The 17,804-nt window shown below is 37.9% G+C and overlaps 1 protein-coding gene and 1 long non-coding RNA gene across 2 annotated transcripts in view; one reads left to right on the top strand and one right to left on the bottom strand.

Annotated features, from left to right (window-relative positions):
* Positions 1–17,804, top strand: part of HDGFL3 (HDGF like 3) — a 78,361-nt gene that overhangs the window by 44,882 nt on the left and 15,675 nt on the right. The window contains exons 2-5 of the mRNA XM_055326328.1: positions 6,711–6,787; positions 12,339–12,477; positions 12,813–12,971; positions 16,643–16,789. Of these exons, the coding sequence (XP_055182303.1) occupies positions 6,711–6,787; positions 12,339–12,477; positions 12,813–12,971; positions 16,643–16,789 (522 nt within the window). The remainder of the gene's footprint in view (positions 1–6,710; positions 6,788–12,338; positions 12,478–12,812; positions 12,972–16,642; positions 16,790–17,804) is intronic.
* LOC129510293 (uncharacterized) lies at positions 10,024–16,661 on the bottom strand. Its single transcript, XR_008664561.1, has 4 exons — positions 16,586–16,661; positions 15,579–15,679; positions 14,863–15,071; positions 10,024–11,005 (listed from the first exon to the last, which is right to left on the bottom strand). It is a non-coding gene; the product is annotated as an uncharacterized LOC129510293 (long non-coding RNA).

Below are 17,804 nucleotides of genomic sequence, written 5' to 3' on the forward strand. Positions count from 1 at the left end.
CTTTTGTTTGTTTAAAAACAAATTTAAGGATATGATAGCACAAAGTCTAGGAAGTTATTCTAGTGAAATATGGTATCTGCTATCTATGCTGATTTTCTGAGAGTAAGGAGTACCTCCCCGTTTTTTTTAAACCATATCTTGTTAGCAATAGACAGGATACTCCAACACCAATTTGTTATTTTAACAGAGAAAACCAAATTCTGGTTTTGTATTAATAAGTATTAGTGGATTTTTAAGCTCACCCTTTTTAATCTTATGAGTAAGTCATAAAAACTGAGCCAGCTATATCAAAATGACAAAAATAACAAGTTTTGGCGAATATGTAGAAAAAAGGGAACGCTTATACCCTGTTGTGGGAATGTAAATGCAGACACTATGAAAAACAGTGAGGAGTTTCCTCAAAAAACTAATAGAAATATTGTACAAGCCAGCAATTCCACTGCTGGGTATTTATCCAAAGAAAATGAAAATACCAATTTGTAGAGATATATGCATCCCTGTTTATTGTAGCATCATTTATAAAGCCAAATATAAAAGTAATCCAAATATTTGTCAATAGATGATTTGATTAAGATTTGGTATATGTATACAGTGGAATATTGTTCACCCATAAAAAAGATGAAACCTTGTCATTTGTGACAACATGAATGGAGCTAGAAGGTATTATAAGTGAAGAAAGCCAGAGAAAGACAAATACTATATGATTTCACTTGTATGTGGAATCTAAAAAGCAAATGGGCAAATTCCAGAAACTTATAAAATTGAAAAACAAAACGGAGACTCATAGAAGAAACTGTTGGTTACAAGACTAAGGAGGGGTAGAAGATGGGGCAGACAGAATAGGTGAAGAGAACTGAAAGGTACAAATTTAGTGACAAGTCATGGGATGTAGAGTCCCTAATACTGTGGTGACTCTGTGTGGTGACAGATGGCAACAAACTGTGTGGATCATTTCATAATATATAAAAATGTTGACAGATATGATGTACACGAGAAACCAATAGGATATTGTATGTCAGTTGCAGTTCAATTAAAAAAAACTGAACCAACTTTGGCAACATTTTTAGACTATTTGCAGTTTTATAGTCCAAAGCAAATAAACTTTCCTTTCCACAAACCTACAGCTTTCAATATTCATCTGGGTTTTATCCTCCTTAATCCTTTCCCACATGCTGGAACAACCCAGGTGCTTGACTTCAAGTACAAAACTAATCTTTTCCCACTAATAAGCACAAATACATCCCATTGCCTTGCCTACCTGGTTAAACTTCTGTGCCATTATTGTTAGTATAGCCTCAATCTCCATATTTATCATTTAAACAAAGTAACCTCTGTTTCACAGAAAGTCAATTATTTGAGGAATTGTCATAAACACTGTTTCAGCAAACCATCAAAGCTTATGGACAAATATAATGCACATTCTTTCTCTGCCTTCTTAGAGGAGTAGCAAAAATAGTCACTACATAACACATAAAAGTTAAAATTCTATGTATTTTAAAACTACACATGGTTACCAATGTTTCAGTATTCTATTTTATTTAGAAATTATTCAAGGATGCAAAGATTATCCATTAATTAATTCAATTCAATACTAGTCCAACATCCTAAAGTTAACGATTGGAAATTAAGTTTATTTATTTATTTTTTTTGGAAATTAAGTTTAATCTAACATACCACAGAATGTAATTACTGTTATATAGAAAAGTTTGTCAGAAATATAGTTCATTTACGTTTTCTTTAATGTTTAACATTATATGGAAGTAATAGTAGCCTGTTAGTAAACCTGTTTAAGAAGTTCCAACGTAATAAGTGTCGTCATGAGAAAATAAACCCAAATTTTACTTAAAAAAATAAAACATTTGCTTATATTACATTCTACAATGATTAAATCCAGACAAAGTTGTTTTTACATCAAAATTATCAACCAGTCTGATTTGTTCATTTTGATTACTGAAATTTGGATTTTTTTTTTTTTTATACAGATGCCTCTAACCTATTAGTTTCTGGGAGAAGGATGTTTTTCTTAGAAGGTCACCACATTTAATATAAAACAATACTCTTTTAATAAAAAATAGAAATGTTGGGGCACCTGGGTGGCTCAGCCGGTTAAGCATCTATCTGCCTTTCGCTTGGGTCATGATCCCAGGGTCCTGGGATGGAGCCCTGTGTCAAGCTCCCTGCTCAGTGGGGTATCTGCTTCTCCTTCTCCCTCTTCCCCTTTGCCTCCCCCTGCTTGTGCTCTCCCTCTCTCTCAAATAAATACAATCTTTAACAAAAAATGAAATGTTGATATTATACATTTTAAAACATTAGGAAAGCAATCCTGCATTGGTGCATTTTTGCAATCTCAGTGCAAAAATCCTACAGATATGGTGGGACTCATATTAATCACAAGAAATGAAGGCAATCCACCCACGGAACAACAGTAAGAGGATGAAAAGTCTTATAATGTATTTCGAAATCAGCTGGAGGCTTCTTAAAACACTTAACTCCCAAGGTGTCTAAGTCAGTTGGCCAGGGTTCTGCACTGAGAACTACCATTTCTAATGAGTTCCAGGTAACACTAATGGTGAAGGTCCAGGGATGAAGCTCTGAGGTTTCCTAGGAAATAAGAGGTTACCTGCCTCCCTCCCATAGGGCTGTAGACTTGTAGACTCAAGGGATAGAAGCTTGGTTTCCATCTGACATCCTCTGAGTATCTCTGCAATGATCAAAGCAGACAAATAAATAAAGAACAATAAGGCTACCATATTTAAAGTACTGTACATTCACTTTTCTTTCCCCCTGAGGATTCTTAGTTTATATTAGATTTTTATATTTCCTTATTTTATATATTAATATAAGGAAACCTTATATATATATATAAATGTGTATATTTTTACATATTTTTCATTTACATTAGATTTTTCTAAGTTGTATTAGTATCTCTAAATCAATAAAAAGAGCTCTTTTAAGAAAATTAGATCAAATTTATTAAGACCCTCTCCCAAAGTAGAAAAATGTTTCAAAATCACAGAAGGAGGGATAAAATATGCTATTTCAAGTACAGAGAGAGCTTATGACTTCAGGTCTAAAACTTGACTACAGGTTAAAGGAAATAGAATACACACATTCACTGATCTAGGTCTCCAAAGGGCTTTTCTTCTAGTAGAAGCAAGACATTCTTCTACAAACTAAAACACTAATATACCAGACTCTTTGTCATGTCATACTCAAAAGACAAGAGGTCACCATATCATCTTGTAATGGGGAATAATAACACATTGGCTGTGTGCAAACCAGAATCAGAACCAAAAATAGGGGCAGCCTGGGTGGCTCAGCGGTTTAGCACCGCCTTCAGCCCAGGGCGTGACCCTGGAGGCCTGGGATCGAGTCCCATGTTAGGCTCCTTGCATGGAGCCTGCTTCTCCCTCTGCCTGTGTCTCTGTGCCTCTCTGTGTGTCTCTCATGAATAAATTAATAAAATCTTAAAAAAAATAGCCAAAAACTAGAAACAAAAGTAAAAATACAAAGTACAAAATCAGGAAAACAGAAACAGTAAAAAAAAAAAAAAAAAAAAACAACCCTGAAAATAAAGTTCTATTGCCACTTGCTATACATTATAGGAGCCAAAAAACAGTGCCTGGGAGGAACACTTTTCTTTTCTTTTCTTTTTTTTTTAAGATTTTATTTATTTACTCAGACGCAGAGGGAGAAGTAGGCTCCATGCAGGGAGCCCAGTGTGGGACTCGATCCTGGGACTCCACGATCACACCCTGAGCCACCCAGGTGTCCTGAGAGGTACACTTTTTAATTGGTTCAGGAAGGTGTATATACTTGAATAACTTGTTATTCCAAAATTGCCAAAGTATAAATTCGAAAGAGTTAAAAGCAAGACTCTCAATAAAATGCAGTGAGTACATGTCAACACATTATTTAACACCTTTCTTGTGGAACCAGCATGGTGGTAAGGCCCATTCTATTTTTGACAGTATTTATTACAGGGGCACAAACTCACATAGTCCAAGGGGCCAGGTAAGCAATATGAGTAAGGAATGCAGGCATTTACAACACCATCAAGAGAGTGGTGGGTATGTAACATACTGAGGGCACATATTTTGTGTAAAGGTGGCACATACTTTGTCTAAAGGGCACATACTATTGAAAATGTTGGCGAATTGTTGCCTTGTGGGAATGCTTGCTTATCCTTGTCTTTAAGTTTCTTTTTTCGGAAACTATTAATCTGGATTTTAATGTGAATCTTCTCATTTTAAAGTGTTGGAACTAATTTACTTTAAAAAACAAAACACTGGGGATCCCTGGGTGGCGCAGCGGTTTAGCGCCTGCCTTTGGCCCAGGGCGCGATCCTGGAGACCCGGGATCGAATCCCACGTCGGACTCCCGGTGCATGGAGCCTGCTTCTCCCTCTGCCTGTGTCTCTGCCTCTCTCTCTCTCTCTCTCTCTCTCTCTCTCTCTCTCTCTCTCTCTGTGTGTGACTATCATAAATAAATTTTAAAAAAATTAAAAAAAAAAAAACAAAACACTGTATGAGCCAAACAGAACTTACCTTTAGGCCAGAAATTGCCCAAGGGCCATCACTCTGCAACCTCTGCAGTAGATATTACTTATGTAACATTATAGTAAATGAAAAGTTTAACCAAAAATTGTATTTTTTTTTTTTGGAAAGAAAATTTTAAAAGATTTATTTTTGAACTGTTTACTTTTAGTTATTTTATAAGAGTGACAAAAACATGATGTGGTGGTGTTTTGTCAGATGGTATGCTTACCACATACTTAACATGCATTGCCATTTTAAGTTCTATTTTTTCTCCATTAAAAATCTAGGTACCCGCTTTCTGGAGATCTGTTTCACAGTAATGTGAATATCATTACTACTGAACTGTACATTTGAAAATGGCTAAAATAGAAAATTTTATGTCATGTTTTTTACCATATATTATCTCACATGCATTCTTGGATGTTTAATGAATTGATTCAAATGAAATTAATTCATTTTAAATTGTCTTTGTTAGGGTAGTATTGAATGTAACACCCACAAGGTTTTCACAGAAGTTATGGAGTAGGTAACAGGAAAAAGCTTGGAGACAAGAAAATACTTCAGAAGGCAACTATAGTGGCCATGTTGAAAGAGCCTAAGAACTTGTTTAGGGAACGAAATTCACTAAGAGAATGGTGATCAATTTAAGAGACATTTCTGGAGCTGAACTGGGAGAATTAGGTGAAAAACTGAATACGGGGCTTGAGGAAATAACAAGATTAAGGTTTGTACCAGTAATTAAGATAGTAAACAAAAACAGGGGAAATTAATTTAGTTTTTGACAAGCCATGGTATTTTAGGACTTGAAGGAAATCTAGAAGTCACCAACTGCACCCACCACATTTGAGAGATGTGAAAGTCAAGGCCCCAAGATATGAGGTAATACCTTTGCTATCACAGTTTAAATCAGAAGCAGGACTTAACGTTTTCTAGACTTGAAGTTCATCTTTCCTCTGTACACAGAGTGTCTACTCTGACGTGAACGTGCGGTAGTGTAATCTGCAGGCTGCTGCCCTGTGTGAGGAAAGGAGGCCTATGGGTCTCCTCAGGAGACAAGCCCTGTTTCTTGCTCTCTCAACTGCAGGTGTGCCTCTCCTCCTCTTCGTAGCCTTTTCTTTGATGTTGGCAGCTTAAAGACCTGTAAATGCATGTGGTTTGTAGACATTGGCAGTTACATGCCTGCAGTTCAACATAATCCTGTCAGAATTCTAGGAGTTCAAAGGAAAGGCTGGAGCTGCAGATGGAGATTTGTGAGTCAAGGGCCATTTCCTGAAACACTGTAAGGAATTATGAATATGCCTGTATAATAGCTAAGGAATTTCAACTTTACCTTATTAGAGGTTCTCAACCCCAGCCATATATGAGTCAGTAGGTCTCTGTGGGAGCATGGAAGTGTATATTTCTTTAAGTTCCAGAGGTTTCATATGCATAGCTAAAAATGCTATAAGCAATAAGAAGCTATAGAAGGATTTGAAGCAAGAAAGTGAGATAATCAAATGTGCATTTTAAAAGGTGATTCTAGAAGTGCCTGGGTAGTTCATTCAGTTGGGCATCAGACTCTTGATCTCAGCTCAGGTCTTAATCTGAGGGTTCTGAGTTTGACACCCATGTTGGGCTCCATACTGGAGTCAAACCTATTTTTAAAAGAATTAAAAATTTTTAAAAAGGTAAATTCTAGCTTAAATGGGAGAGACTTGCAGTAGTCTAGGCAAGAGTTGATAATTTTTAATGATAATATATTCCATCAAGTTAATTTTCCATAATCTCTATGATGCAACACGTTTCTGGGTGTGTGTGTGTGTGTGTGTGTGGTGTGTGTGTGTATAAAAATTCACTGTCTCCAAAGTGTATCTTTTTATGTTTTTTTGTTGATACTTTTTAAAATTTCACTAGGACAGACTCCCAGCAGTAATTTTATTAAGTCAAAAGAAATGAGTAGTTTTGGCTCCTGATTATAAATTACCATAATGGTTATAATCAATTTATAGTGTTACTCTCCATGTGATGGATCAAATATGAACTTTGGAATCATTTGTAAGGTTCAAAAAAAAATATTGGAATTTTGATTAGAATAATTTTATTTTGAAATTATCAGAACAATGTTTATATCATGTTTATGCTATTTTTACATGATTTAGATGAATATTTAATAACTAAATTTGTCTTTCACAGATTGATGAACTCCCAGAGGGAGCTGTGAAGCCCCCAGCAAACAAGTATCCTATCTTCTTTTTTGGCACCCATGAAACGTAAGTCAACAAACAGCTTAAAGCTTCAAGAGCTCTAATTTGGCTCTACCAGACTATATTGTTTATACCTGATCTATAACATTTTATATGTTCTTTTTTTTTTAAACATTTCTTTTTTTTTTTTAATTTATTTATTTATGATAGTCACAGAGAGAGAGAGAGAGAGAGGCAGAGACACAGGCAGAGGGAGAAGCAGGCTCCATGCACCGGGAGCCCGATATGGGACTCGATCCCGGGTCTCCAGGATTGCGCCCTGAGCCAAAGGCAGGCGCCAAACCGCTGCGTCACCCAGGGATCCCCATTTTATATGTTCTTAAAAGGATCACAATTATATAAAATTACCGAGCTTAATAATGTATTTTTCTTAATGTGAAGATTTTTCATTCATTTTGCTTTTGAATGTTCTTTCTGTGTAAATGTTGGACATCACCCAGAATCTCCTTTAGGACACTTTTAAGTCCTAGAATAGTCTCCTTACTACTCTCAGTGATTCCTTTCCCCGCTTTTGTATAGTTCCCATTTATATTTCGTATAATAAAGTTATGTTGTCTCAGGCTCTTTCAATTTGTTGAATCCTGAAGCAAACATACCAACTTAATAAGGTTCTAACATTTTATTGGTTAAAGTGCAGACTAAACTGCTAAGTAAAGGAACCTGAAAATACAGTGTCTCATATAATATAGAAATTTCTTTCTTTCTTTTGAAACAGTCCAGAAATGTGCAGGTAGATCAAGGAGGGTAGGCTACTCTACTCTAGGGACCCAGGTTCCTTCTGGGTCAGTCACATAGTCCTGCCTTTCCCTGGAGTGTTGCCCTTGCCTGCTTATTTAAAAACAAACTGACAAAACAGGGCTTAGCAACATCTGTGCAGCTTCTAGGTAGAGGGAAGGGGGAAAGAGAAAACATGAACAAGAAACTTCTTTTTTTTTAAGATTTTATTTATTTATTCATGAGAAACCCAGAGAGAGAGAGAGAGAGAGGCAGAGACACAGGCAGAGGAAGAAGCAGGCTCCATGCAGGGACCCCAATGTGGGACCCAATCCTGGGTCTCCAGGATCATGCCCTGGACTGAAGGCAGGCGCTAAACCTACGCTGAGCCACCCAGGCTGCCCAACAAGCAACTTCTTTGTAAGGAAATGACAAGGAAGGTGCACATATCACTTACACTTTCATTATTCTTTGCAGTGGCAAAAACTCAGTCATGCGACCACATGATACTGTAAGGAATTGGGAAACCTAGTCTCTAGCTGGGCAACTTAAATAGGGAAAAAGCTGGAAATAGTAATCCATAAATAAAAGAAAGAAGATGGTAGATCCTAGGAGATGGTTGGCAGTCTTGACACAATAAAAATGTGTATGGTCAGTCACAACAAGGACATAAATGGAATAGAAGTTGCATATGTGGGGAAAGCTAAAAACTACTATGAAGTCTCACAAGTCTTCAAATTCAGGGTCATCCCATATGTTCATTTGAATATAGTAGAGCCAGGCATGAATTTTTTTTCTTAGCTTGTTGTCTCTGCAACTCTGACCTTTTCGCCTGGGTGGCTCATTTGGTTGAGTGTCTGATGCTTGATTTTGACTCCAGTCATGATCTCAGGGTCATGAGATTGAGCCCTGTGTTGGGCTCCATGCTCACCACAGAGTCTGCTAGAGAGTCTCTCTCTCCCTCCCCCAACTTGTGCTCTCTCTCTTTCTAAATAAAAATAAATCTTTTTAAAAAAATAAAAATTTTTAAAAAGAGAGAAAAAGAGCTAACCAGGAGAGAGAGCCCTTAAGACATATTTATTTCTTGGCTTCATGTAAGAAATAGTTGTGTTTCTTTCAGAAAGTTGGTTTTATTTTCTTTTGTTTTTATTGAATAGACACTGTGTACATACTATGCACCTTACCATGTTTTCCTCCTTAGAGTGCTAGAGAGCTTAAAGATAAATGTTTTACCTATAAGGGTAAAGGGCTTTATGATACATATTTTTCTATTTGCCTCATTCCTATTTCCATGTTAATCTGTACCATTATTTTGCTTTTTTCTCTAGGACCTGTTTCCAAATGATTTGAATGTATTTCTGGGACCAGGCAGGATTTAATAAACAAGATTATCACATTTCCACTATATAGGACAAATCAACCATTTACTAATATTATGTGGTCATTTTTATTTACTTAGTAACATTTTCTAGGCATTCCTTAAAGCACTATAAATAACGAGCTTGCCACCTAGTGTATTGCTGGTGAATGTAACAGGATCATTTCAGTGAACAATGTGAAGGGTTTCACAGAGCTGTTTCTTATAGCATCCTTAATATAAGCCAATGGCAGTATTTCCAAGGCTCAATTCACTAAGGGCAGTTCCACCACGGAGCAGTATAATATAGTCCATATGTGAGTTTTTTGCTGGTTTGATCATCCAAAAGTAGATTTTGAAACATCTGGAGGAAAATGAACTTCATAAAACCTGCCATAAGTTTGCTTCAGCAGAGCATTTATTAGGTACTGAGTGTCCCTGCCCCTAAGACTGTATGCCTTAGGAGGTACCTAGTTTTCAGCCTCTCTGGAGGCTGACTTGGGGGTGGGGCATGCTTGCTCCAGGAGACACGCTGCTTAGCACAGTGCCTGGCCAATGGTAAGTGTTCAAAATAATAGCTGTTGGATGAATTTAAGTTAAATTAAGTTGAAATGAAATATATGAAAGGAGGGAAAAGTATATGAAAGGTGAGGAACTTAACAAGAAAGCTGTGTGCAGGTCAGCCAGAGGAACACCCCCAAGCAGACAAGAATTTTCCTCAGACCATGACCTTGAATTTATCCTAAAGCACAAATAGGTAATTGGAGCCCTCAAATTCTTCTGCTCTGTGTAACTTAACCCCAGCAGTTTTAGTCTGGACAATTTTCAAGGCAGTCTTGGCCAGGAAATAAATAAATAAATAACATCCTTAGAGCATGAAGCTTTGAAAAATTTTATTTCCTGGCCTATGCTTTAAGATTTGTGAAACATGCAGGAAAGTTAACCAATTGAGAGATTTGATCTGTGGAATTATCTTTCTATAATCTAGGAAAAAACAAGGTTGTGTATCAAAAATAAGTTGTTTTAGAACAGTTCATTCAGGGCTCTTGTTTCTGGCAGCAGCTAACATGCCCATCTGAACCATGAACCCTGTCTTCTGTGGCATCATGAGAGTACAGGCCAGCCCTGATTAGCAGCCGGAGCTATGTGAATTCCTACACACAGAGTCAAATGCTGGAGAAAGGTCAAAAACCTTAGTCTAATAATACATGACAAACTTCTCTAAAAGTAAAATGGACATACCGAAGTCCATTTCTTTCTCATGTTCTGTTTGTCAAGCAAGACAGTGATATGCCTTTGATTAAAATGTCCAGTAACCTAATAAATTATGCCTGGATTCAGAGAGATAGAATCCTGCTGAACAGGCAATTAAAGGTCAAGAGAGTTTTGGTGGTTGGGGTCAGAAAGCTTCCCCAGGTATTTTCATCAACTTGGAAGTTTTTTATTAGCTAGGTGATGAAGAATGAGTACTAAGAACCAGTCAGAAAATGGAATTTATAAAGATCAAGAGTGAACTGTTAACTTACAGTCTCAGACCTTCCTCTGAGTTCCAGAATCACCTCTCCAAATGCCAACTTGACCTCCTCACTTGGATGTCAAACCAGGATCTTGTCAACTTCACATCTAAAGCCGAGCTTTTCACCTTCAAGTCTTATTCTCTCAAAAATCTTTCAATTCAGTAAATGCCAACTCCATTCTTTTAATTTCTCAGTCTGACACCCTGGAGACAGACTCACCTCCTCCCTTTCTCTCACGTGCCATTGCCAGCCCATTAACAGTCACATCGACTCTTTCTTGAGCACGAATTCAGAATCCAGCAGCTTCTCTCCCACTATACCGCTTACAACCTGGCCTGAGTCCTCATCCTTACTTCAGCAGTGTGGTTTGTCTCCTGCCTCTTTCTTTCTTTTTTCTTTTAAGATTTTATTTATTTATTCATGAGAGACACACAGAGAGAGGCAGAGACATAGGCAGAGGGAGAAGCAGCCTCCATGCAGGGAGCCTGATGTGGGACTCAATCCCGGACTCCAGGATTATGCTCCGGGCTAACGGCAGGCACTAAACCGCGGAGGCACCCAGGCCTCTCCCTCTCCTGCTTCTTCCTACGGTGGTACCCACTTCAGTCTCTTTTCAGCACAGCAGCCAGGATGCACCTATGAAAACACAAATTGTCACTTCTCTTCTCAAACCTCTCATGGTTTCCCATCTGACTGTGAGCCTCAGTAGCAGCCTTCAAGGCCCACATGATCTGTGCTCCCACCAGGTCCCCACTCTGACCTCTCCTCCTGCTCTGCCCTCACTCCTCTCACTCTAGCCACCCCAGCCTCTTCCTTCTTAAACACAGCAAGCACTTCCACCTCAGGGCCTGTTGCACTTGCTCCTCCTGAAGTCTGCTCCCCTCTCCTGCTCTCCCCCTGGGGGACCGCAGGACTTAACTCCCTCCCTGCCTGTGCTTGGTGGATGCTCCCCTCTCTCAGGGAGGCCTTCCATGATCCATATATCTGAAATTATCAAATCCACTCTCAATCTTACCATCCCCTTTCTCTGCTTTATTTTAGCACAGGGTACTATGTTTTTTCTTTTCTGTTTGTCCAAGCCCTACTTGCACTCCTAGAACGTGTGCTCCATGAGGTTAGAGATCCTCATCTGTTGGTTCCCTGTGGAACCCACAACAGCTCAGCAGTGTCTGACACATTATAGATGTGTGTTCAGATTTGTCAAACAGAGTAATATAGGAATGTTTCAAATGTAAGCTTCTTGGGTGTTATTCACCAGGTTAATATATTATAGGTAATAATGCTGAAGACTCTAGTTTGAATGCTCAGATCTATTAGCTAGTCCCAGGATTTATTCAAACTCATTTTCTTTTTCTGGTTGTGGTTAAGTTAGGATAAAGTTTAAATTGTCTAACCTTCTGTCTGTTTGCTACTTCTGATTGTTTTCTTGTTTGTGCCTCATTAATCACTAATATGATTTTTTAATTTATAGAATAATGAATAAATGTACTAATGTGATACATAGAGTTAAAGTCATTTTTTTAATCCAGTATTTATATTTTTACTGTCTCACAAAACCCTAACCTATGGAAGATTAGCATAAATAAGTCTTAGTTTAAGATGATGATTTAAGTGATCAGCATTTAAAGTTTTTATTTATTTTATTTGAGAGAGAGCATGAACAGGAGGAGGGGCTGAGAGAGAGAGAGAAAGAGGGAGAAACAGGCTCCCCACTAAGCAGGGAGCCCACTTGGGCCTCCATCTCAGGACCCTGAGATCATGACCTGAGCAGAAGGCAGACACTTAACTGACCAAGCAACCCAGGCACCCCATTTACATAAACTATTTTGTGATATGTGCCCAACTCAGAGGGTTTCTGTATACTTTGGTTTACTGAAATATGCTGTGACACCTTAGTTGATATTGATATTAAAAATAGCTTACATTTGAAGGTTAAAGTATCAATTCTATTTCTAATGTATCTCTGCAGTGCATTTTTAGGTCCGAAAGACCTTTTTCCATATAAGGAATACAAAGACAAGTTTGGAAAGTCAAACAAACGGAAAGGATTTAATGAAGGATTGTGGGAAATAGAGAATAACCCGGGAGTGAAGTTTACTGGGTACCAGGTAATGGTTTGCTTCATTGTTAGAATTCATTTCTTTGGTTTTAACTCTCTTTGGGGTCTTTCTTACATGTCCTTTGTACTAGTACTTGCCCTCCATCTATTTGAAATCAAAATTCTTTTTAGCTCCAGTAACATTTTGGATTAAATGTAATTCTGTTACCCAAGAAGGTTCAAGTCAAGTGGTCACTGGAAAATTGAAGTTGACAATCCTTTATCTTTAAAATCTTAAAAGTAAGCTGAACCCTTTCAGATTAAAATAGAATGATTCTTTTCACAGTCTGTGTTCTCTGCTATTTTTTCAAAAATATAATTAGCCAATATCTTACTATTTCTTAGGCAATTCAGCAGCAGAGCTCCTCAGAAACTGAGGGAGAAGGCGGGAATACTGCAGATGCAAGCAGTGAGGAGGAAGGGGACAGAGTAGAAGAAGATGGAAAAGGCAAAAGAAAGAATGAAAAAGCAGGCTCAAAACGGAAAAAGTCCTACACTTCAAAGGTGACAAGAACCTTTTCCATTGTTATTAATGTTATTTGCATATTCATTAAGGCTTTAGATTATTCTTTAATCATTCATTGGGCCCATAGAAGTATACTAGCTCTGGGGACCTCTGCCTATAGAGACAGGAAGATAATAAGCAAGGGAATGGGATGGATAACCTTAGATGTGAAGGCGATGTAGGGCTGGTCTGGCACTGAAGATACCACTTCTCAGTTGGAAAAGGACTGTTCTTTCGTTAAGGGTACAAGAGTAGTAGGTATGTCTCCTACAAGAACCTCCAAATGAGCTCTGAAGATTTTAGGAATATAGGAAATTCAGTACCATTCAGGACATGTATATGTAAATAGATACATGCTAGGTCTGTCTTTCTGCTTTAAAGACCATGCAAATAATAAATATAAATTATGAGAGGGCTCTGAAGGAAATGAATGGAAAGAAAATGTGCTTCAGGTAGAGTGGCCAGGCTTTTCTGAAGATGCACAGTTTATATGGAGGCCTGAAGAAAGAGCAGAGGAAGAAGGCCAGGTGGGGCAGAGCAGCCACAATCTGAGGCAGAAAGGGTCTGGCACATCCTGAATTGAAAGAAGACAAGCATGGTTGGGGTGTCATGACAAAGAAGGAGAGGCAGGAAAAAGTTCAGTGATGGAGACTTGGGTGCCATGTTAAGGAATTTGGATTTATATGAATGATAATTTGAATGATAATTTATTAAAGGCTTTAAACAGAGGAGTGACATGATCCTAGATTTACAAATTGAAAGTCTAGATTTTCATACCATAATTCAGATACGCAGTTGAACAAACTGAGATTGTAAAAATTTTTCACCTTTATAAACTGAAGCAAGACAAATAGATCTTTAAAGACCAGAGATTAGTACAGGTTTCACTATAATTGGTCTGTCACACGATTGAATACTTGGACAAATTACTTCCCTTTAGATTCTGTTATTTACTGGCTGGGCAGACTTGGCAACTCCTTAAAAACCAAGCACCAGGAGTTGATTAGATTATTGGCATTTTATTTTACAATCTATAAAATCCACCCAACTAGCATCCAGGTGAAATTGTATGAATACGGATTACTTCCTGTGCACCTAATGAAAAACCTGGTATCTGCCTTGGATGGGGATAAAGTTTGCAAATCACCAAAAAATAATTAGAATTTTCCTTTTGAGACTGTATCTTCCATTGCATTTTTTTTTAAGCTAAATTTTTTTTAGCATTTTGGATTTAAATTTTTTTTAGCATTTTGGATTTCACTTTACCCAGTTCAATTGATATTTTTAATTTAATGATCGCCTACTGAGCTATGTGATGTTTTGTACCCCTGTAAATTAACCAAGCTGCCTGAGCCATGTGAGGCATTTGATAGTGTGGATATCCGACTTTTCAATGTCATCATTTCCTCCCTTGTTATGAAGACCAGAAATCATCAGGCTTATAGCTGATGTGGATATATAATTTAAAGCAGTGAAGAAGACATACTTTACTTACTAAGTTTTATCTATTTTAGTTTAAGGGATCATCTTTTTTTGCTTTTCCTTCAAGATCACAACTTCTATGATCACTTAAGAACCATGATTTTTAAATTTTTTTGACTTTACTATTTTGTCTGTTGTCAAGATAAATTATGCACAAAGACTTTGGAAGAGCACAAATGATTTTTAATTTTTAATATTGACTGAGAAAGTTAACACAGTGGTTCTTAAACTTGGACATGCATCAGAATTAAAATACACATTATTAAAAGGGCTTGTTAAAACCCATGTTGCTAAGCCTCACTGCCTGAATTTCTGTTTCAGTAGGTCTTGAGTGTGGGGTCTGAGAATTAAATTTTCAGGGAAGGCTGATGCTAGTGACCTGAGAATCACATGTAGAGAAGCACTTACCTGACATAATATCCTTTCTCCTTGGCTTCACAAATGTTTCCTTTTTGTTGAATAGTAGTGATTTTTTTAACACCTGTTTCTTAAGGTTGAATAATCTTCCTTTGCCACTAAAACCAGTGGTTCACAAACTTCTGACTGCATCTCAGTCAAAAAGCAGATTTGAAGGGGATTATGTGTATATCTCTTTGGCAGTAACAGATACTGGAAAACTATAGGTCAAAATATTTTGCACATACATTATTTACCATATAAAGTAGGGCAAATCAGAGAGCTTCACAACATAGCAAACTGGTTATGATGTTAAACCACCAGTAATCTTAGTTAAAAAAAAGGTTGGCAACAATTGGACACACGACCAATTCAAGACTACAGTGCTGAAAAAGATGGAGGGTCCCTCCCCAGAATTACAAGAATTGCCATGATGTGGGTTTCCAGCACAGTAAGAGCTTTGCAGGGTTACCAAATCTAGCCAGGCAGCCAGATTTCTTTGAATACTGAGTGTGACTCTTCAGCAGAACTTTGGTATTTCCCTAGTTCTGGTCCTCGAGCCAGACTATAGCACTTACAAATTCACTGTGGGTTGCTCGTTAGGATCCTTAGTTAAGCATTGTGAACTTTAGGGATGTGTATTATTACCTCTAAGGACTGTAGGCCAGAGACTATTATTTGCGAATTACTACATAAAGCAGTTACTACATTTTAATAATTATACTTACTAGGAAAAGAAAAAGTAGTTTGCTTTTTGTATCATCATACTTGATCTTAGCATTCACTGTAGACATTCCACATTTGGATTATTAAATCTCTGCTTTCCTTCCTGCAAAAAGTAAAGATGACCTCACTTTAAACTGACATTTTGGGCTTGGTTGCTGGTTTCAGTTAAGTAAAATAGAAGCAATGTAATTATATGCTCTGTTGCATAACTAGAAGATACTTTCTCTTTGAGAGTTGTATTTAAAATGTTGATTGTCTGAGGAAGCTCCAGTTTGCTAATTCATTTCTGGAAGACCAAAAGTGACGTGGCTAAATCAATTTTGCCTCAGCTCTTATTTGCCGTGTGCTTAAAGATTCTTAAAATTCCTCAGAGAGGACATGTTAGTGAAATGGTACATTTTACTTTCCTAAAGGTGCACAATGGGGCTGGCTTTTGATTTTAATGCTGCTCTGCAAAACAACTCTAGCTGTAAACTAGAACTGTATTTTCATCTTCCTTAGAGTTCATTTTGATTTCAAAAGCAAGGTGATAAGAAAAAGGGCTAGTTCCCCTGGGCTCTTCAATAACCATCCATAATTTAAAGATTAGTTTCTATCACATGATGATAGAAATGTCTTCTCTTAACCAAACAGCTTCAACAGGTGTCTTAACAGGAATATTTATATATCCTCTTAGAAAGTTCACCTCACCCTCTGGACCTGAGTTTCTCCTGTAAAACGATGAGGAAGGATAAGATGGCCTTATGATGCCCTGTAGCTCTATAGCTTCCTAAGTGGGTGTTGTGGTGTCCATTCAGCTATCATTTATCCATTAGCAGTGCTCTGGGTACATGAATCTTTATTTTCTGCTTTTAACATTGCACTGCTAGAAAGAACTAGGAGATCATCAAGCACACCTCTATCTCCTTTTCCAGCTGGTTACACTGAGGCCCAGCCTCAACACCCAGCACTGTTATGCTGCTCCGGCCTGTAGTGAGGCATATCAGCCACTTCTACACTTCTTACTTACCCTTGTGCATCGGAGTTGTACTTTTGACTATAATTTTTAACTTGTCCAAACGTTTAGAAATCCTCTAAACAGTCCCGGAAATCTCCAGGAGATGAAGATGACAAGGACTGCAAAGAAGAGGAAAACAAAAGCAGCTCTGAGGGTGGAGATGCTGGCAATGACACAAGGAACACGACTTCAGACTTGCAGAAAACCAGTGAAGGGGTAAGGAGGGCACGTGATCTCCCTCACCTTCTAGCCTAGACGCCACTGTGCTCCTGGGCATGAGACAGTACATCCTGTCCTCGTAGACGGAAAGACGGTCACAGCCTCACGGGAAGACCCACCACAGCTCCTGGTGAACAAGGAGCCACTTAGTGTCCAAGAACACCTGAGAGCAGGGCGGGGATGCGGGGAGTATACCTGCCTCTCAGTTTGGAACTCTATGAACATGTTTATTCTTTTTTAAACTAACTTCAACTTGAGAGTCTTTTAAAAAGTAAGGTGTGAAATAGTGAAATTATGAAATGCCATCTCAGAAATCTACAGTTGCACTTCGTTTATTATGAGATGAATGGCGTGTTCAAAATAGGGGATTTCATACCGCAGCTTCTTTACTTGAAGCAGTTTGTACTTTAATGTACCCATGGAGACTTTAAATATTTAAGTATTCCAGCAAAATGTGAAGACTGGTATTTAAAGTACAGAAGGGGAAGACTTGTCCACTGTGAATTTTGTCAACTCTATTTTAAAGTATAGTTGACAGTTGACATAAAATATTGTATTAGTTTCAGGCACACATCAGTGAATCCACATTTACAGATATTACTGAATGTTCCCTGTGATTGTCTGGTTCCAGACCTTCATGATACAGTTACTGCGGTGTTCTTGACTCTGTTCCCTGCTCTGCACTTGACATCCTTGTGGCTCACATGTCGTATAACTGGAAGGCTTTGCCTCTCCATCCCCTGCCACTGGTTCCCCCATTTCACCCACCCCTCAACCCCTCCCTCTGGTGGTAACCACAGTCTGTCTCCTATATCTGGGACTCAGTGTTTTGTTGTGTTTGTTTTGTTTTGTTTTGTTTTAGGTCCCACATAAGAATGAAATCATGTGTTTTTTGTCTTCTCTGCCTGACTTCTCTCACTCAGTATAATGCCCTCTAGGTCCATCCATGTTATGACACATGGTGAGATCTCATTCTTTTTTACAGCTGAGTAATATTCCACTGTATATAGAT

This window comes from Nyctereutes procyonoides, unplaced genomic scaffold (genome assembly GCF_905146905.1).
Source record: "Nyctereutes procyonoides isolate TBG_1078 unplaced genomic scaffold, NYPRO_anot_genome, whole genome shotgun sequence".
NCBI classification, from domain to species: domain Eukaryota; kingdom Metazoa; phylum Chordata; class Mammalia; order Carnivora; family Canidae; genus Nyctereutes; species Nyctereutes procyonoides.